At 45.5% G+C, this 21,963-nt stretch overlaps 1 protein-coding gene across 1 annotated transcript in view; it reads right to left on the bottom strand.

Annotated features, from left to right (window-relative positions):
- ZCCHC8 (zinc finger CCHC-type containing 8) overlaps window positions 1-21,963 on the bottom strand; it is a 1,340,563-nt gene that overhangs the window by 817,573 nt on the left and 501,027 nt on the right. Inside the window, 1 exon segment of the mRNA XM_044068587.1 lies at window positions 21,467-21,570. Coding sequence (XP_043924522.1) covers window positions 21,467-21,570 — 104 coding nt within the window.

The following is a 21,963-nucleotide window of genomic DNA, read 5'->3' as shown; positions in this document are numbered from 1 at the left end:
CCTGTAGCAGTTGCGCTGGATGAGGCCTCCACAGCATCTTAACTGCATCTAATGCTGTGTCTGGCCACTTGTGTAGCCTGGTTAAGTAAGGATAAGGTTTGTTTATAGTCAGTGTCCTGCAAATCCATCGGGACCTTTTGCCAACAGAGAATGGATATAAAATATCTGGGCTGGGTAATTAGTAGTCCTGAATGTCAATGTAGAGGAGATATAAACTCCACATATCCATAACCTTGCTATCCTTGTCTGAAGGGAGGGCTATAGGCAATGGGATGGAGTTTTGAAGGCGTATCAGTTTAGAGGTCAACTGGAGTGTGACTGCCAGAGTTTTCTTTAACAGAAACTTAAGACCATCAGGGACTTACTAAAATCTGTCTGATTTTCTGGGAGACAAAGCCTGGGAGTCAACGACAACAGTGGATAGGAACTTTTCCAAAAAAGGCCTCAAGAACAGGAGAGACCGAGAAGGGGCTAGGGTGTCCATTCCTAAAAGACTGGAGTCTTTGCTGCACCTCTATTTAAATTCTCACTCAAAATGCTTCATTATATTTAATAGTCTCTCGAAAGGACGCTCTCTCTACTGGAGAAAGTGAAAGTCCTCATCATTCAAAATGACATGGCCAAGACAGTACATCTGAGAAGAGTAAGCCAGAGAATGGACAGAATATCAGAAGCCTCCACGTCTTCAGAAAAGATGAATCCACAACCATCTTGTTGAGGGGGGGGGGGGTTGAAATGAGAAAGAAGGTAGTTTTAGAGCCAAAATGGCCTTTAGCAAACCCTGAGAAAAATATATCTACTCCTTTTCCGTAGAAGGGGGGGGGGGGGGAGTTGAGCGGAACAAACATGTTTTGTTTTCTGATGCTGCTTATTGGGTGCGACAGCCACCTGCACGAGGTGCAATGACTCATTACTTTGACATTCCGCAATCAGTTCCACTGGGATCTCTTCCAGGATCTGAGGAGCACCCTCTGGTTCCTCCAATATGATTCTTGGTTCACTTCTGTCTGTAGAATCAGCAGACAAGGTCTCGGGCAGAAAAGTAGGAATAGGATATACTGCAGACTCCATCCTCAGTGGGTACATTGGAGTCAGAGAAGGCCTACAGAGTTTCTGGTCTAGGCCTTTCAAATTTTCTCTCAAGTGGTGGAGGTAGGTCCAGAGAAGCAGAATCGGCCATCTTAGAGTGAGCAGACCATTTGAGACATCAGGTGTTGTGAAAGTGTTAACAGAACACAAAGTCTTGGGAACAAAGGACTGGCAGATGGAGCAACCTTTGCAGTTCTGTTCTGCCCCTACGCACTCCTAAGCGAGCAAAGGATACTGGGTGTGATAGTCTTCGTACAATATCTGCCTATCACACTGAGACTTATCCCTCCTAGCCGACATCTAATACTGGTAAGAAGAAAACTGATACATAAAGGAAAGTTTCCCAATGGAGCACTTAAGGTATTCAAGACAACAATACCAATGATCAAAAAATGATCAGTCTGATGGAAGCACTGCAGGCGTTCTGGCTGAGAAAATCTGAGGAATTACATACGTACATCTATCTATATTACCCCTATGGCTGCAAGCTGAGGTCACACAGATGTGCAATCTCAGAAAGGTAAAACTCTGGTACCCTGGATGGACAGCATTGAAAATACACGTTAGGAACACTGCAACAGTGATTTTAGTCAGAAAATGTACTTTACAATAAGGGATCAACAGCCTGAATTAAACCCAGAGCTGAGTAAACTACTCCTATGTTAGTTTTTTGTTTTAATATATAGGAAAAATGGAGCCAAAAGAGTTAATGGTCACAGCAGCAGCTTCTCAAGGGATGGGCATAACATACTGACAAATAGGGAAGCCTTCCCTGCTCCCTCTTCCCAGGATTGACAAGAGTGGCTGCAGAGAATGTGGCCAATCCCTGGCCCATAGTGGTTGTAAATGCTACACCAGAAGAAAGTGAACTAAGGTTACCTTTTCCAGTGAAGCAAGTCAAGATGGACGACAGAGAGGTCCCAGAGCAAGGGAAGAAAAATATATAAAGATATATATATATTTTTTAAGTGTACCTGCTTTATCTTATGGAAAAAAATATCTATCTATATATAGCTATATCGATATCTATCTCTATATCTATAACAATATATACATACATGTACACACACACACATACATACTTGCTTCCCGCCTTTCTAAGCTAGTATAGTCCAGTTTTCAGGTTAGTGCTGAATTCAGGGCTGTGTTACAAATCTGTTTGCCCATACCTTACTTGGATAGAAGGAAGTTTCTCTGTTCACCGGTGAGACAGGGGAGTTTTGAGCAGCCTATCTGTCCCTGGAGGAGTGGATTCAGCCCAGAAATTAGTAGTTTATTGGCCATTTTGGGCTAATTTCCATCTCTTTCTTTTCCCTGCTATAAATACCATATTTGCCCACCGGCAGTGCCAGTTAGCCAGGGTAAAACTATTCCTGGCTCCACAAAGTCTCCTCTTCAATTTTTCCCTTGGAACTACACAAACTTTCAACTTAAGCACTCAAGCCATTCATTTCTCAGCCAGGCACTTGCTCAAAACCTATAGCAAGCACTTATAAACCCTAGCACTAGACCCTCCTGTACTCTCCAGTCCAACTGGTGAATCTGGGCACTCTGAGACGATGTTACAACTGTGTCATGTACACAGTCAACCCCCTCCTCCTACCACCAAACACTAATACATGCGAGAGATGCAAATATACAGCCAAACTAGAGGCTAAGCTCTCTCAACCCAAGACTGGATAAGACAGTCAAGAGGAGAAGGGAAATACTTCCATCACTCCACCAGTCTTACATAGACCCATTAAACCAGCACCGGCAAAACACACACAAATACATGAAAACATATGCAGAGACTCTAAATAAAAATCTGCAAAACCAAGAGACCTCCAAAGCAAACATCCAAGCAACCTCCACCCCCCAACACAAACCATGAAACACATACTTCACAAAACCAGTGTGCCATGCAATCACAGCTCTTAAGGCAAAATATCATACCCAACATACTAGCAATAGGTGACTCTATAGTCAGGCACACTGACTTCCCACTCACTAGGCTGAATAAGGAGAAGGTTACTGTTAGTTGCCTGTCGGGTGCCAGGATCCGCCACATAACACAAGCACTCAGGTCACCCCAGAACAAGTACAAATATGACTGTCATTGTCCAGGTTGGTGTGAATGACCTGAGCCGTACCTCCCTGGAGTACATGGAGAGACACACATGGAAGAGCTCTCTGATCACATAGCCCAGGCCGGTATGACCCTGACACTGAGTAGCATCCCACCCTCACTAAGAATGATACCACGGTATAAAGAAAAAATTCTCTATTTCAACAATTGGCTAAGTTTCTGGTGTCATTCAAAGGGGATCCAGTGCGTCTGCCTGGGGAGACATGCTCGACAAGCCACGCTGCTTCTCTAGCGACAGCTTGCACCTGTCACCCTTAGGCTTTCGAATACTGGCCAAGGCTCTTGCCACCCCCATAGTGCCTTTTTTAGGCAAAGCTCAAAAGACAAACCCACCGCTTTAAATAGCACAAGTAACAAAAAAATGAGGGCAATGCTACTCAATGCCAGAAGTCTAAACCTGAAAATGCACACACTCGAGGCACTCCTCAGTATGGAGAAAATAGATACATGTACAGTAACAGAAACCTGGTTTAAGACTCCAGAGAGCACCCCAGCACTACCAGGCTACAACTCATACCATACACTTCGGCCACAGAACCCAAACCGAAATACAAAAGGCGGGGACGTATCCATATTCATCAAGGATATCCACACCTCCAGGTTAGTGGCACAGCACGATGCTTCAGAGATCATCCACGTGCAACTAACAATGGGCAAAACTGCATTTCAAATTGTAGCTTGCTACAGATCCCCCACCAGGTCCCAGGACCCCCATTCCGTGTTTCTGGAAACACTGGGAAACATAAAAGTCCTACCAAACACCCTAATATTGGGTGCTTTCAATTACCCAAACATCAACTGGGAGAACTACTCAAGTACTAACTCACTTGCCCAACTTTTCCTAGAGTTTATAAACTCAAACGCCCTGGTTCAACTGGTCAACACTCCTACCAGAGGTGACAACATATTGGACCTGGTCATCACCAACGTGAGCGATCGGTGTTCCACAGCAGAGGTCAACCCCCCCCCTGGTTAGATCTTATAACAAATCACTTTGGATATCCATATTCCGCCCTCACACCTGGACAAGAAAACCACAGTGAAAAACTTTTCAAAAGCAAACTTCACATTACTTAAGACCGAGGTGGAAAGTTTCAAAGACCCCATGCTTGAAGGATAATACTGTCCAAGCTGCAAAATCCTTTACTAATGCATTCTACTGGCAGTTACAAGAATGCATGGATCGTGCCATCCCAAGCAAAATCAAGACTTACTCCTCCAAGAAAAGGAAACCAGTCTGGTGGACTCCTGCCATAAACAAGCTATACAACAGGAGGAGGAAACTAGTACATAAAAGAGTAAAATCCCAAGGGAAGACATCCCTGATCAGTATCAGCAAGATACTACGATCCCTCATAAAATCATCCAAGACGAGCTTTGAAAAAAAATTGCCAAGGACTCCAAAGTTAACCACAAGGCATTCTTCAGCTATGTCAAGAATCTAAGTGGCAATGCTCAGATCTGCTCGGAGTTAGTGCAGAATGACACAAAATGCACTAAACCGACCAATAATCGCCAACATCCTGGCAGACAGGTTCAGCGCAAACTTTACCCCCTCCCCCCCTCACTCCCAGAAGGGCCCATAACAAAACCAGAAGAATGTATAGTCCCTGAAATCAGACACTCAGGTTAAAATAGCCCTCTCCAAAGCCAAAAACACAGCATCAATGGGACCGAACAGTGTCCCAGGCTGCATCCTACACGAGCTCAGAGACAAACTAACCCCTCACCTAAACACAATGTTCAAACTCAGCCTCTCCACAGGCTACATACCCATAGAGTGGAGCACAGCAACGGTTATTCCGCTCCACAAAGGTGGAGCCACAACAGACCCCGGGAACTATCACCCTTATAAGCCTGACTAGCTTGGTCTGCAAGGCTATGGAGCACATTATCATGGAACTCAATAACAGAGACATTGGGAACCTCCAAACACTGGACCCTACCCAGTTTGGCTTTAAGGGCAGATCATGCCTCCCAAACCTGGTGGAAATCTGAGACAGTTACCAAGGCTATAGATGAGGGAAAGGTGGTACACACAGCCTACCTAGACTTCGCTAAGGCCTTCAACACCATTCCCCATTCTGGTATTATAGACAAGCTCACCAGCCCGAACATAAACCCCTACGTCACAAGATGGGTTGCCAACTGGCTCACGGACAGAACCCACATGGTGAGAGCTGCAGGAGCTAGGTCAGACTCAAACGGTTAAAAGTGGCATTCCCCAGGGCTCAGTCCTAGGACCCCTCCTGTTCAGCATATACTTCTCAGAGGTACAGGCAAGCACAAGACTACTATGGCTGACCAAGTTCGCAGACCACTGTAAACTAGGGGCTATAACGGACTCTCCGGCTGACACAGACATCCTCCAAAAGGGTCTCATTGAGACGGATACCTGGTGTCAAAATCATGGCCTCAAGCTAAAGTGCATAGTCATCCCCTTTGGAAAAAACAAAGTACCCACAAACTACCACATAGGTGGTAGTCCCGTAAATATGGAAGATGTAATAAGGGATCTGGGGACCCAAGTAGACGGCAATCTCACCTTTGGTAATTACATTGCCAAAGTGGTTAGAAAATCCTTCAACATGGTCCACCTAATCACAAAAGGGTTTGCATCCAGACCAAAAGAGGTCATTGTGCCCCTCTACTCACTCACCAGACCCATTATAGAGTACAACGCCCCATTTGGGATGTACCTTACAAGACACCTGCAACAGCTGGAAAGACCACAGAAGTACCTCACCAAGAGGATTACTGGCCTCAAACAGATGACCTATGCAGCTCAACTGAAGAAACTCCAGTTGTACTCAGTTGCATGCAGCCTACTCAGAGGTGATCTCTGCCTGACATACAAGGCCATGTCCAACTCAGAATTGATTGACATGCTCCACCTAAAGAAACACACTCTAGGGATCTAAACCTCTCCACAACAATAAATAGGACATGCTGGAGGGAGAGATTCTTGTCCCAGAGACTTCCCATGCTTTGGGATCAAGATCCCAATCTACATTAGGCAGAGCTCCTCGCTAACAATCTTTAAAAGAAACCTTGACAAGTGGATGGAAATTAGAAGTTATGTACTTACCATAACATTCCATCTGAGTTGGTGTATTCATTTGTCTGCAACCTGTGGGTATGGATCAGATATCGGATCCGAACCGGCATGGTTTATCCAGCTATGGATCCGAGCTCCTAGCTCCTCCCCTCACCCATAATGCCCTGCTCTCCCTACATGACCTCAGATCGAGTTTGCCCTGTATCAAATACCCTATTAAAGGGTAACACACTCTATGCAGGAAACGGACAAGGCCAGGGGGATAGGAGGGCGGGATGGTTGCAGACAAATGAATACACCTACTCAGATGGAACGTTATGGTAAGTACATAACTTCTAAATCTGAAGTAGGGGATTCATTTGTCAGCAACCTGTGGGACAGAGTCCCCAGCTACCTGAATCTTGGGTGGCCGTCATGGAAGGATATTCTGGAGCACCGCGGAGCCAAAGGATGCGCTACCTCTAGACGTGATACCCAGCTTGTAATGAGAAATAAAGGTATGAGATGAAGCCCAAGTGGCCGCTGAACAAATGTCATCCAGAGGTATCCTAGCCTTAAAGGCTGCTGAGGTAGAAACGGACCGGGTTGAATGAGCATGAACTCCGTCCAGTGCGGGCCTCCCAGAAGCTTGGTAAGCTAATAAAATACACTGGGAAATCCATCGTGACAAGGAGACTTTTGAAATTGGTTTACCCAGATTAAATTTGGCAAAGGAAACGAACAAATGATCGGATTGCCTGTGACCAGCTATCCTGTTAAGATAAAAACGAAGCTGCCTGTGAACATCCAATGAATGCAGCTTGTACTCGCCTTTGTTCTGATAATTAGGAAAGAAAACGGGGAGGTTGATGGACTAATTAATGTTTGCTTCCGAAGCTACCTTAGGGAGAAAAGAGGGATTGATCCTGAGGTACACACGGTCCGGATGGAAAATCAAGTAAGGCGGCTTTATGGAAAGGGCTTGAAGTTCCGAAACTCTTTTGGCTGAAGTAATGGCTACCAAAAATGCAGTCTTAAGAGATAAGAATTTTAGATCTACAGTGGCCGCAGGCTCGAAGGGGGGAGCGGTCAAGGCCTGAAGAACCAAAGAAAGATCCCATGGTGGAACCGCCTTTTTGACTGGGGGTCTAAGCAGAAAGGTGCCTTTTAGGAAGATTTTACATAACTTGGCAGACATAAGAGGTCCAGAGTCATGACCAACATAATGAGAAATGGCCGCTAGCTGAACTTTGACTGTGGAACTACTGGCGCCATCATTAAAAAGAGTGGTAAGGAAATCTAGGACCACGGGAAGGGGTACCGTGAAGGGATCTAGACCTTGCCGCTCTGCCCAGATGGAGAATCACTTCCATTTACTGCGGTAAGTTTTTCTGGTAGAGGGTTTGTGTGCCGCTACCAGGATAGCCTTAACGGGAGATGAAATATCGGGAGTCCTAATTAGGAGTGGAACTGAAGCAGCCAAGCAGTTAGCTTCAGGTTGTCCAGGTTTGGAGATGGTAGCTTCGATGGGTGTGATATCAGATCCGGGATGGGATCTAGAATCCAAGGTGGATTCACTGAGTGAGACCTTAGGTAAGGGAACCAGATCTGCCGAGGCCAGAATGGGGCTATGAGGATCATTCTGCACCCCAACCGAGAGGCTTTCTGAAGAACCTGGAGCATCAGAGGAAGAGGGGGGTATACGTAAAGAAGACCGGGAGGCCAAGCATGCACCAGAGCGTCCCTCGGGGAATCCCCTGGAGGAGGGATTAGAGCGAAAAAACTGTCGCACTTGGTGTTTAAGGGAGAAGCAAAGAGATCGCAACAAGGAGTTCCCCACCGTGCGAAGATACGTTTCGCTACTTGAGCATTGAGAGACCACTCGTACGGGGAGAGAATGGTGCGACTGAGTTTGTCCGCAAGGATGTTGGACCGACCCGGAATATGCGTTGCGATGAGAAAGCGGTTGGTGGAGATCGCCCATTCCCACACTCTCATGGCTTCCCGACATAAATGGTAAGACCTGGTTCCCCCCCCTGTTTGTTGATGTACCAGACCACTGACATGTTGTCCGATTGAATCGCAATTGTTCCCAGGGGAAGAAAGGCCTGCAGTGCTTGCAACGCCAAGAGCACGGCCCTCTTCTCCAGAACATTGATATGCAGGGAGGTCTCCGAGTCTTTCCACGTGCCTTGGACGGTCCGTCCCGCAAAGTGCCCCCACCACCCGAGGCGGGATGCGTCCGTGGTCACTGTGGCAAGGGGGGGAGATGCACAAAAGGGGCGGCCTCCTAGGAGATCCTCTGAATGGAGCCACCACAAAAGAGATCGCTTGCAAGCCTTGCTGACTGCAATGGGATGATGCAGGGGAAGAGAAAGGTAAGACCATTGTACTTGAAGTGTCCACTGAAGTACCCGCATGTTCAAGCGGGAGAAGAGAAATCGCTGCCGCCATGGACCCTAGTGCATTCAGGACCAATTCCGCAGGAACTGAGCTGGAGTGGAGGATGGCCCGCACCTGGAGACGAAGATTCCGAATTCTGTTGGTTGTGAGGAAGGCTCTTAACTTCCTTGTGTCTAACCTGGCACCTATGAAATCTATCAGCTGAGAAGGGGCCAGGTTGGACTTTGCTACGTTTATTGTGATACCTAGCCAGGGAGCTAGTTGAAGAAAGGAGTCCCTTGCTAAAGATAGTAGATGCCTTGTTGGGGCAGTGAGAGGCCAGTCGTCCAGGTACAGAAAGACCTGCACCCCTGAAGCCTCAGGTGGGCCGCAACCACTGACAATACTTTGGTGAACACCCTGGGGGCTGTGGTGAAACCAAAGGGAAGGACCCTGAACTGGTAGTGACTGGCTCCCAGCCGGAAGCGAAGAAACCTCCTGGACCGTCTGTCCATTAGTATGTGGTAGTACGCATCCTTGAGGTCTATGGAGCACATCCAGTGATTCTCTCCCAGAAGGGGGAGGATAGATTGTAAAGTGACCATCCGGAACTTCTCCTTGGGAACTGCCAGGTTTAATAGGGACAGATCTAAAATGGGTCTTAGGTCCCCCGTCTTTTTTGGCACTAAAAAGAACCTGGAGTAGAACCCTGATCTGATCTGGTCTGGGGGGATGGCCTGGATGGCCCTTTTCCTCAGCAGATAGCCAATTTCTGCTGAAGCAGCCTCCCGCTGATCGGGTGGAACGTCGGGGAGGGATTTTGGTTTCGGGACACGAAGGAAGGGAATTTTGTATCCTCTGGATATGATACGGAGGACCCAGCGGTCGGTTGTTTTGGACTCCCATGCCGCTTGGTGCTCCGAAAAACGTCCCCCGACTGCCTCCCGAGTGGAGCAGTCGGGCAACCCCTCAGGGTTGCTGCGCGGGCCGCTCAGAGAAAGGTTCTCTGGACCCGAAATTCCTGGGAGCCCCTCTGCCCCTGGGGCGGCATCCGCCCTGTCCTCCTCTGCCACGGAAGGACTGGTTGTCCGGAGCGGGTTGGGATTGCTGCGACTTCCGGAACATCTTCTTCTGGCCCTTTTGGTTCCTAGAGTAGGACCTCTGGGGCACAGAGAAGCGGACTCAGACGGCAGACAGCGTCTTCCCGTCCTTCTCGCTCTGGACCAAGGTGTTACGAACCGTTTTGCCAAAGAGGGCAGAACCAAAGAGGGCGTTCACGAAACACGCCTAGAAGGGCTCCGTGAAATCGCAATGGTGGAGCCAGGCCTGACGTCTCGTGACTAGGCCTACTCCTGCAGCTCTAGCGGCTCCCTCAGTAGCATGGGAAAGCAACCGCATAGAGGTATTTGTAACGGACCGAAGAGTGGCCATACGGGTGGAGTGCAACACTTTGTCCTCCTCCGACATGGACTCTGGGGGGGATGCAGCGTATTCTTTAATAAGATAGCGCTGCATCCTAATAACATGTGCCAGATAGTTGAGCGCCCTCACTGAGAAGGTCGCTGAACTAAACATTCGCTTCCCCAAGCGGTCCATCATCAGAGACTCCTTGCTCGGAGGATGGTCTGAGGGACTCTCCTGGGCGAGTTCCCTCTTGGTGGCTGCTGCCGTCAACATGGCATCTACCGGAGGACCCTTACTCTAGTGGGCACGGTCAGCAGGGGGGCTGAGGATCCTGTCTGACCTTTTGGGAATTGGCTCCACGGTGTCCGGTTCCTTCCACGCCCTGGTGGTAATGAGGTCCACCAGGGGGTCGGCAGGAGGGGACACCCAAGAGGTAGATGGGCCCGCTTCGAATGCCTCCAAGAACACGGACTCGTCCGAAGACTTTGGAGCAGACCACCCACCTCTTATACGAAGCATTTCCATGATGTCTCCAAAGGAGACATCCTCGGGGGGGTGATCTTGGGGAGCCTTCCTCTTCCTCCAAGTCCGTGTCTTCAGTTAAAGACTCGGGGGAGTCTATGTGCCTCCTTTTACACGTGTGCTTGCGAGGTGCCTCCTCGGGGGGGGCTGTCCGAGGAACCCTCGTAAGCTGTGTCTAGTTCCACAGGAACTGCTTGGGGCATCGAAACGGGCTGTCCCAGTGGCCGGGTGATGGAAGCCTGACCCAGAGCAGATGGAGTGCAGGACGGAGCCGAAGCAAGTGCCAGGGGTCCGGATGCCCTCAACAGAGCCCTCTCCACTACATCAAAAGCCGAAGGGGAGCCGGCCTCGACCAAAGAATCCGACATTCGGCTCCCCCTCGGATCCGGAGTGGATTGGAGCCGGCGCCGAGCCCCTTGGATCCGAGGGCCCAGTGTGCTCCGACACGGACGGCGCCGAAGGCACACCGAGTCCCTCGGATCCGAAACTCGGGCCAAGGCTCTGAGAGGTCAGATCAGACACACTCGAGGGCAGGGTCGGATCCAAAGTAGCCAGTACTATCGCAGCCGACCCACCCCCAGCTCCAAAGCTGCCCGGCTCAGAGCGCTCTGAACCCGGGTAGCAGGTCGGAGAAGGAGCAATGGGCTTGAAAAAGGGGGTTAAGCTCCCCCGGGGGGGGGGGGACAGGAGCACTCCCATCTGCATCTGGGCCTGGATGAACCTTCGCATTATCCGGTCCAGATTGGCGTCTGAAAGACTATAAGTGGACCTCGAAGAGGCTACAGAGGTAGGCCTACAGTACCGCCTCGATAGCCTCGAAGGAGGTCTGGTCGCCTCCTCCTCAGGTCCCGGTGAAAAGGTCGGGGACCGGAGCCGAGGAGTAGGAGAACCAGTAGCTAGAAAGGCCGGAGGAGAAGCCTGCTTAGCCAGCGGGGCCGAGGCGGAGGTCTCGGCCCACCGCTTGTGGTGCTTCTCTCTCCGGTCCTTCTTCCTAGCTTCCCTGTCCTCTGACCCCGTAGAGGGAGTTTGAGTCCTGGGAGGAGGAGCGGGAGCAGGTAGGGCAGGTACCGCAGGAGCGGTAACTACCAACGGGGCGGAGGCCGAAGCAGAGTCTGGGGGCAAAAGTCCCGCCAAGACCAGACTCGACCTCCGCTCCTTCAATGCCCTGGGGTTGAACCCTGCACAGATTGAACATCCAGAAGTGAGGTGTTCAACCCCAAGGCATCGAACGCACCGAGTGTGGCCATCAGCAGGGGACAGCTTATGGCCACACTCGGAGCACTTCGAGAATATCGCCTTTGGGGCTTCTGGCATTCTTTTTTTTTTTTAACAGAAAAAAATTAAAAACTAACAAGTTAACAAAGTTAACTACTCAGACACACTACAGGCCCCAAAGACCACGCACACACAACTACGCTACCAGTGAGGGGAGGGAATTACACAAAAAAAAATTTTTGTAAATTAACCAAAAACAGTTTAAAAGGATGGGGAACCTAACACTTTCACACAAATATACTACTTAAAGATCGAAAAAACCCTTATTAAATAGCAAAATTCCACTTAGCTGTAGGAGCTCAAAGATCAAGCTGTCACCATGAACGCGGCAAACTAGATCTGGGGTCATGTAGGGAGAGCAGGGCATTATGGGTGAGGGGAGGAGCTAGGAGCTCGGATCCATAAGCTGGATAAACCATGCCGGTTCGGATCCGATATCGGATCCATACCCACAGGTTGCAGACAAATGAATCTCCTACTTCAGATACAAAGTTTACCTCGGGGATCACTTCAGTGGCTCTGCTGGACAGAGGCACAGGGAAATAATCTAAGGGGGCGGCAAAAGCCAACACATTCTGGCTAGGCTTATAAATGCCTTGGGCAGATAGCGTAGTACCACCCTACGAGATGACAGCAAATAGAGGGGATACAGTTGACAACACTAAAAGAAATGTGGAAGAGAGCTTCCAGTCCATAATTTACAATATTTCTAACAAGGTACTGTCTGCAGTATGGTTCAGCGTTTATTCCTGCACAGGGTTCAAACTTTTGGAAGTGTTGCTGGACTTGAGACGTATTATTATGAATGTTATTTTAAAGGCCTTGTTTTTGTAAGGATTGCAGTTACTCTTAATGAGAATATTCATAGTCTTAAAAAGCCTAGCACATTCCAACCTTTGTTGGATCCTATTTTAGAAGTACTCAGTAGAAAATGTGTACATGATTTATTTTGCTTGTTTTTTTGATCCGGGTGGTCTGAGAAGGGAGCTCTATAATTTAAATGAAGGTGAGACACCAGCACTGCTTGATTTGCAGGATGATGAAACCATTTCAATTAAATCAGCAGATAAGCGGGGTGCAGTTGTTGCATTAGACCATCAGTTCTATGTGGATTCTATTGCATTTATGTTGTATGACAGAACTGTGTATGAAAAAATTGATTATATTTGTACAGTGCATGGTTCTATTTCTTCTGTTATACTAGACAGATCACAGAATTTTTTGATGACTCAACAATTACCAAAATATCTGAGTATCTTATCACTGCTGTTTTTCAAGGACTGCTCAAAGTACACAAGAGCTTAGTTTGTCCACCATTTAGACCCACTGTATTGAACAGAAGGTGGCTGATCAAGCAGTTTTCTATTTATGCTGATAAACAGTTATGGCCCCTCTTGGATAAAGCCAATACAGTGTTGAAGGATACCAAACACTATACATGACTTACATGAGTTTGTTAATGGAAGGGTTGTTACTTTAAGTAATTGTCTGATGGTTACACTAGATGTCGAATCCCTATTCACTTGTATTCCTAATTTAGACTGAATAGATATGGTTAAGCACTCGGGTCACTCCACGGCAAGTACAAATATGACACAGTCATTGTCCATGCTGGTGTGAACGACCCGAGACGTACCTCCCTGGACTACATGAAGAGAGACATAGAGGAGCTCTCTGATTATGTAGCCCAGGCAGGTATGACCCTAACCCTGAGCAGTATCCTTCCTTCACCAAGAATGATGCCACAATATAGAGACAAGATGATCAGCTTTAACAACTGGCTTAATGTCTGGTGTCATTCAAAGGGGATCCAGTGTCTGTCTGCCTGGGATGACATGCTTGACAAGCAATGCTGCTTCGCAAGGGACGGCTTGCACCTGTCACCCCTGGGATTCCGGATATTGGCTAAGGCTCTTGCCACCCCCATAGTGCCTTTTTTAGGCAAGGCTCAAATTCTAAACCTACCACCCTAGAAAACAAAAATGGAAAGAAACTGAGGGTAATGCTGCTCAATGCCAGAAGTCTAAATCTCAAAATGCACGCACTCGAGGCCCTTCTCAGTATGGAGAACATCGAGGTCTGTGCTGTAACTGAAACCTGGTTCAAGGCTCCTGAGAGCACCCCGGCACTATTAGGTTTTACCTCATATCATGTGTTCCGGCCCCAAAACCCGGACCACACCACTAAAGGAGGGGGTGTATCCATATTCATAAAGGATACCCACACCTCCAGGTTGGTGGCAACGCGAAGCTTCGAAACCATCCAGGTGCAACTAACCATAGGCAAAACTGCTCTACAAATTGTAGCATGCTACAGGCCACCCTCTCAAACTCAGGAACCCCACACAGCCTTCCTGAAGACACTGGAGGGTATAAATGTATCTCCAAACACCATCATATTGGGTGTCTTCAACTACCGAATATAGACTGGGAACATTACTCAAGCCCTAACTTTCTAGCCCAACGGTTCCTGGAGTTCATAAATTCAAATGCCATGGAACAGCTAGTCACTGTTCCCACGAGAGGAGAAAATATACTAGATCTCATTATCACAAACATGGGGACAAAATGCTCCACACGAAGTATATCCCTCATTTGTGAGATCTGATCATAAACTAATCTCACTGGAAATCCACATCCCACCCCCTCCCCCAACCAAAAAGACCACAGTGAAGAACTTCTCTAAAGCAAACTTCACACTACTCAAGACTGGTGTGGTATCCTTCAAGGCCCCTGAGACAGTGGAAACCACAACCCAAGCTGCGGAAGCCCTTACAAATGCCTTCTATGAACACCTCTAGGACTGCATGGATCAGGCAATCCCAAATAAAACCAAGACTCTTTCCACAAAGGGCAAACGTCCAGTCTGGTGGACCCCAGCCATTAACAAACTTTACAATAAGAGGAGAAAGCTATTACATGATAGAACAAAATCCATAAAAGGAAGTCACCCTGATCATTATTAGTAAAAAAATACGAGCACTCATAAAATCAACTAAGGCCAATTTTGAGAGAAAAATTGCCATGGATTCAAAGGACAATCATAAGGCGTTTTTCAGCTATGTTAGGAACCTGGGTGGAAACTCCCAGATATGCTCAGAATTAGTCCAAAATGATACAAAAATCACTGAACCCACAGACATTGCCAACATACTGGCAGACAGGTTCAGTGCAAACTTCACCCCCCTCTCCCCCCCTAAAGGAGAGATAACTATCCCAGTGGAGTGTAGCCTCCCAGACATCTCAAATGCGCAGGTGAAAGCTGTCTCTCTAAAGCTAAAAACACAGCATCAATAGGACCGGATGGTGTCCCCGGCTGTGTGCTACACGAGCTAAATGAGGAATTAAACCCGCACATAAGGCAGCTGTTTAATCTCAGCCTTACCACAGGATACATGCCCAAGGAGTGGCGTACGGCAACTGTGGTCCCACTCCACAAAGGCGGTGCCTCTATGGACCCTGGTAATTACCGCCCCATAAGCTTAACAAGTCTAGTCTGCAAAGCTATGGAGAGGATCATAATGGAGCTCATAAACAAAGATATAGGGGACTTGCAGACATTGGACCCGACCCAGTTTGGCTTCATCAAGGGAAGATCATGCCTTTTGAACTTGGTCGACTTCTTCGAAACAGTCACCAAGGCCATTGATGAGGGAAAGGCAGTCCATACAGCCTACCTTGACCTTGCAAAGGCTTTCGACACAATACCCCACTCGGGTATTGTAGAAAAACTTACCCGCTTAAATGTAAACCCATATGTCACAAGATGGGTTGCAAACTGGCTTAAGGACAGAACCCACAGGGTTAGAGTTGCTGGCGCTATGTCAGACTCCAAGCCGGTCACAAGTGGTGTCCCACAGGGCTCGGTCCTTGGCCCCCTATTGTTCGGCATCTACTTCTCAGAAGTACAGGCCAACATGGGAGGACTTTGGCTGACAGTCTGCAGACGACTGCAAACTGGGCGCCATAGTAGAAAGTGCATCGGACACTGATATCCTTCAGAAGGGACTCACGGAAACAGATAGCTTGTGCCAGAGCCATGGCCTGAAGTTAAACGCCAAAAAATGTATAGTCATACCCTTCGGGAAAAACAAAGTAACCCCAAGCTACCATATAGGTGGCAATCCACTAAGCACAGAAGAGGTTATCAGGGACCTGGGGACCCAGGTTGACAGTGGCCTTTCTTTTGACACTCACGTTGCTAAAGTGGTTAGGAAGACCTTCTACATTGCCCACCTGATCATGAAGGGATTCACATCCAGAACTAGTGAGGTCATTGTTCCCCTGTACTCTTCACTTATCAGACCAATGATAGAGTACAATGCCCCATTCGGGATGCATCTCGCCCGACATCTGCAGCAATTGGAGACACCCCAAAAGTTTCTCACCAAAAGGATAAAGGGACTCCAAAATCTGTCATATGCTGCCAGATTGAAGAAACTCCAGCTCTATTCAGTCGCATACAGTCTGCTCAGAGGTGACATGTGCCTGACATACAAGGCCATGTCCAACCCAGAATTAATGGACATGCTCCACCTCAAAAAATCCAAATCCACCAAAACCACTAGAGCAAGTGACTTAAACCTTAGCACGGATATAAATAGGACGTGCTGGAGGGATAGATTTATCACTCAGACTCCCTATGCTGTGGAATAGAGTCCCGGTCCATGTGAGGCAGAGCACCTCGCTGGCTCTGTTCAAGAGAAATCTTGACCTGTGGATGGGAGATCGTAGGTTTACCCTGGGAATCATCTCTGTGTCACTGCTGGACAGAGGCACAACAAACTAATGGGTACAGTATTTTTTCATATAAGGGGTGGCGTAAGCCACAAAAATTCGGGCTAGGCTTATAAATGCCTTGGGGCAGATAGCCTAGTATAAACCTATGAACCTATTAAGCACTATCTAATGTTACACAGTAGCTATGATGCCAAGCATATAGATTTGCCAAGTCGCTTTTTGGATGGTATTAGAAAATTACATCTTTATGTTTCAGGAGTATATGCAGAAGTCGTAGCTATCTATGGGTGCGTCATGTGCCAATAGCTATGCCAATATGGTTTTGGCATCTTGGGAAGAACAATAGATATTTAATAATGATGGTGAACTTGTTGGTTTTGTATTTTTTTTTTTAAACAGAAGATCCCTTGATGACATCTGTTTGCTACTGGGGGGGGTAGTGACCTGGAGTTAGAGACCTTCATCGCCTTTCTACATACAACTTCTGCTTTTTTGAAATTTACTTATGGACAAGGTCACTTTCCTAGACATTCTAGCATCAAGAGAATATATGGGACGTTTCAGTACCAGGCTTTATAGGAAAGCTTTTAGAATACCATTCTTTAGCATAATAGTATGCATCCCCCCATGTTTATAGAAATATATTGAAGGGTCAAAGAATGAGAGTATCACGTCTCAATAATACAGAGGATGGTTTTGTAAAGGATTTAACAGCACTGCGGGATGACTTCTTGGAGAGAGGGTACAACCATATCCAAGTAAATTGAATGGTTAATGAATTCCCATCATTTGAGAAGGGATGTTGCCAAGCCATATTTTTCTGATCGTTATACTAATGTTGTGGACAATAGGAGGGTGCAAAATAGAGGACATAGCTTGGTACTAGGCTATCGGCCCTAGGGCCTAAGCAAGCCTAACCATAACAATTCCCTGGATATTTCTTCCCACAATATTTACTTCTCCAGGCCCTCGTACTGCTTGTTGTATTTGTTTTTAGACTCTTAGCTTTCCTATACTTATACTTATGTACCTATAATTTTGTCATATGCTTGTGACTTTGGGCAGGTACCTAATGTCTTGGAGTCTAGTTGGAGAATTTTAACAATGAATGACCAGAGATTGTAGGAGAGCAACCCTTCTTTAGATATAAACATAAAAAGTCTCTCAAATGGCATCTATGTTACAAGGAAAATATGGTAAGAAGTACAACTGTTTCTAACCCCATAGGAATTGTTAGTTGCAAGTTCTGCTCTTATATAGCTAGCTCAAATGTGTTTGAGCATCCACTATCCAAGCAGAAATATGTTTTTGGATTTCATGTCACCTGTAAGACTCCCAATATAGTGTACTTCGCTACATGCACGTTATGTGAAAGTTTTTATTTGGGTAAGACTATCGCCCTTTTTACAACAGGATACGTGAACATTTCTACAGTATAAAAAGATGTGATGTTAATAATGCACTATCAAAGCACGTTTTAGAACAAAATTTGTTTCATGGTTTTGTTTTTAAAGTAGTTGAGATGATGCGTAATAGTTCGTGTGGTGGGGATATAAAGAATTTTACTAAAGAGGAGTTGCACTGGATTTTCAAGTCGCAGGCTGATAAGAAACCTGGGTTAAACGACAAGGTTTCTTTAAAAGCAGTGCTTAAGTCTAGAGATTTACACAGATAATGTGCATATTGTGGTGATTGGCTAATGACGTATTAGAATGACAAATTAAATGCGATTTGTACTGACTCAATTGTCCGATGAAGCACATTCTGTGCGAAAGCGCTTCCATCTGTTCTTTTATGTTGGATTAAATATTTTTTATTCCGCCTTGTCTCGAGTTCCTTCTATCATTGCTTTTTAAATTTGCTGCTAGGTTTGGAAGGAGTACTTGTTTTGCCCGTTGTAGGTTTGTTTTATATAAACAATTTAAAATAACCACACAGTCACATGACTCAATACAGAACTCGGCATTCACAATAAGTTTGAGATTAATCAATGGGGAAATACTGTACAACAATGTAGAAAAAGGAAAGCCAAGAGTCTAAAAACAAATACAGTATGAGGTGATTACTTAACAGGTATTGACAACTCTTTGCACATCTCTTAATGAAAGACTTCCTGTGAATATGTTCTGAAATTTCAGGGTTCTTAAATCTATCAGTACAACAAGACTGGCTCTATTTCTAATCAATTTTTACTTTCAGGGAAGTAGATTTCACTGTATTCTGACAGATCTTGCTTTGAAGTAGAGAGATACCTGCAAACATGATGTGGGAAGATTACATATGGGTTACCATTTAAGTAGAAGGTGCATAGTACAAAATATTGTGGAAGTGTGAAACAATTACTCGAAGTGAGCAAAAAATAAAGAAAATCTTTAAGACAAGGTTCTGCTTATCAAAAAGAAGGGCATTCAGTTCATATAGGTGCCTATGTACATATGGACAAACACAGGAGCGTTATCAAATGGTTCTGTTGCAACTCCCAGTTCCAGAGGAGATTAGAAATTAATATGTTAGATGGAAGGCCCTGGTAATGAAATGAACAGTGTACATCCCTGTTATGCTCATGGCTTCATGATCATCAGTACTAAAGATTAAAGATGTAGTCTGTACATTCAAACTCTATGTCACTCTTAATAAAAGTACATACACTCTTAACAAAAGTATATACACTCTTAACAAAAGTATATACAGAACTTTTCAATTTAATTAAGATGACACTGAATGGTTAACCGCTGGAAATGGTGAACTGTTTTTCAAAAAAGAAAATGATACAATAGCATCTTCAAGTTCCACAATGACACCTGACTAAACTTATTGCCAACTGACACATCATTTTTCATTCTGCTTGCAAAGCTTTACCCCAGGCTGAATCACAACATGGCAAATCAGATGTAGTTTCGGCAGAAGATGTACTGATGTGGCACATGAGTTTTCACAGATTCAAAGAACTTGCTGTACAATGAAGACAAAGCAAGTCCTAGGACCATAACTACACTGCCATTAACCAATTCTCTCAGGGCATCCTTCCGCCTCCCAAGACGATAAAGTCAAGCTTATGATGCATTTACAAATACCCATCCAATAAGCAAGGCTGCCTTTCATTTTACATTTAACAAAACATTATTCTGCAGAGGGAGAGGACTGAGTAAAAAAAAAAAATCTGCAAACAAGTCTTATTCAACTGCTGGAGTTTCAAATCTTTACATTGTGGAGCCATTTGTTTGTGAAGATGTAGAATATTGGGGGGGGGGGGGCAGTCCTTAGCAACTTATAATGTTAGACATAAATCACCTTACAAGAGTTTAAAAAACAGAGTATAGAACAGTACTTGAAAAGAGTACAGAAGGGAGCTTCAATACGTCTTGCTAGCAATAGATCTTCAGTCCACTTAGGAATGTTTTAGAAACCTCTGGGGTCTTTAACTATGTGACAGTGATCAATACATACTAAAAAAGACATTATACAACTGGTCTGATAAGAGAAGAGTGTAGATGAATGAACCTCTTTTGACCTGAACGAGACACTGCTCACTAATAATGAAGCTACAGAGTGTTCCTGATTACTGCTTCTATATAGTATTCAAAGGATAGGAAAGGTCTACATTGCTCTCTGATGACAGTATCAGTCTGCAGTGAGGGTGCTATCTACAGGTGATAATGAAACACTTAGCATTTATGCCCACCTGTAGCACACTGACTAGTACAGCTTTGGCCCTTTTCCTGCAGTAACATTGTAATCAGATGCTAAGCAAACAATTATCGGACTTGCAGTCATCAGCAAATTTAGTTGGTAGTTTGGAGAACCAAGAGGTAGATGCCACACACAGAGGTGCTGTTACTCCATGAACCACCAACAACTCACCTTTCTAGTTTCTGAAATGGCACCTGTTCCTTTAACAAGATGAGTTCTGTAAACAAATTTGCTATCCATCCTTAAGGTCTTTATTTTCATTTACAATAGCAGCATGATGTCAAAGGCCTTGGTTAGATACAATATATGAACTGCATGTCTGCTATCTAGAGAGTCAGTGATGCTCCCAAAGAAGTTTAAGTTGATGTGGTCTCCCTTTGACAAACCCCTATTCTTGTAAGTCTAGAGTAATGAGATTTTTTTTTATATACCATAGCTGAAGAAATCGGATACATTTTACACAGCTTTTTCAAACTAGGCATTTTACAGCTTATAAAGTCTCCGTTTGAGCACCCTTTATGGTGGAGTACAATGACAGCAACTTAAATCACAAATACACACTGGCAGCATTTCAGTTAAACACTTATGGCTGAGGTTTAGAAACAGCATGTTTGGTGCTGCTGACTAAGTGACCAGATATGCTTTAAAGGCCTACAGAGGAATGTAGCTGGAACATATTCCTTAATCTGAGTACAGGAAGTGAAGGTCAGCTGTGGGGAGCAGGGAGAGTGCAAAACAATTCTACAAGTGAATCAGCAACACTGCTAAGTGTTAGAGAAATACAATCTATTACTTCAGAACCAAGAAGCTTACAGGCAAGAAAAAAAGGACCAAATATGTTGAGGATGGATATTCCTCCCTCACACCACAGGCAAAATGAATCCTGTCGATGACAGCCCAGTCATAGCTCTTGCTCTCACTCTACTGTAATGCAAACTTTCTAAAGAGTTAAAATGACAGCAAGACAAATCAAATTTACATCAGCCACTCCTCCCATCAAAAAAAGCATCACACCAAACTATACAAATAAAATGCAAGACAATTCAGTTTGCTTGTACCCTATGTGCTGCTACAATGTTAAATGCAGCTGCCACGGATTCCCACAAAATTCTTAAGATTAAAACCTCAGAGGCCTACTGATGCATTCTCTACTCACAACTGATGCTGACTCAGGGCAGGATTCCATTTTAAAAAGGATACTTAGGAACGTCCCATCCTTCTGTCAGCTGAGGATTCTCATTCAACAGAGGCTGACCCAATCTATCAAGGCAGAAGCTGGTAAAATACAGAACACTTCCAACAACCTGTAAGAAAACCAAACCAGTATGTCACCATTATTTCAATGCAGTGAAAATTTGGTGGGTCAGTGGAACATTTTCCTAAATGTATTTTTATTTAAAATTTAGATTTAAAGGGAGAATATAGAGAAACAATACATATATGTAAATGCAACACTTTAAAACAGCCCACTATAAGACTTTGTAACTACTTCCTGAACACTGTCCTTGTACTGATTCTTAATGGAGTACAGGGTGAGAACTCTGACAAAATTAGCCAATATCCACAGAAGCCTTCTGCAAACAGTAAATGCTGGGTCATCTCTTCTAACCCTAAATCAGGAAAAAGTACAGTTGTGTACACTTACTATAAATATAGATGTTCAAGTGATTTCACTTTTGCAGTCGTGACTTGTGGGA

The sequence above is a fragment of the Protopterus annectens genome, chromosome 4.part0 (genome assembly GCF_019279795.1).
Source record: "Protopterus annectens isolate FY-2018-M chromosome 4.part0, PAN1.0, whole genome shotgun sequence".
In the NCBI taxonomy this organism is placed as follows: Eukaryota; Metazoa; Chordata; order Ceratodontiformes; family Protopteridae; genus Protopterus; species Protopterus annectens.
This window is presented reverse-complemented; position numbering and strand designations above follow the sequence as displayed.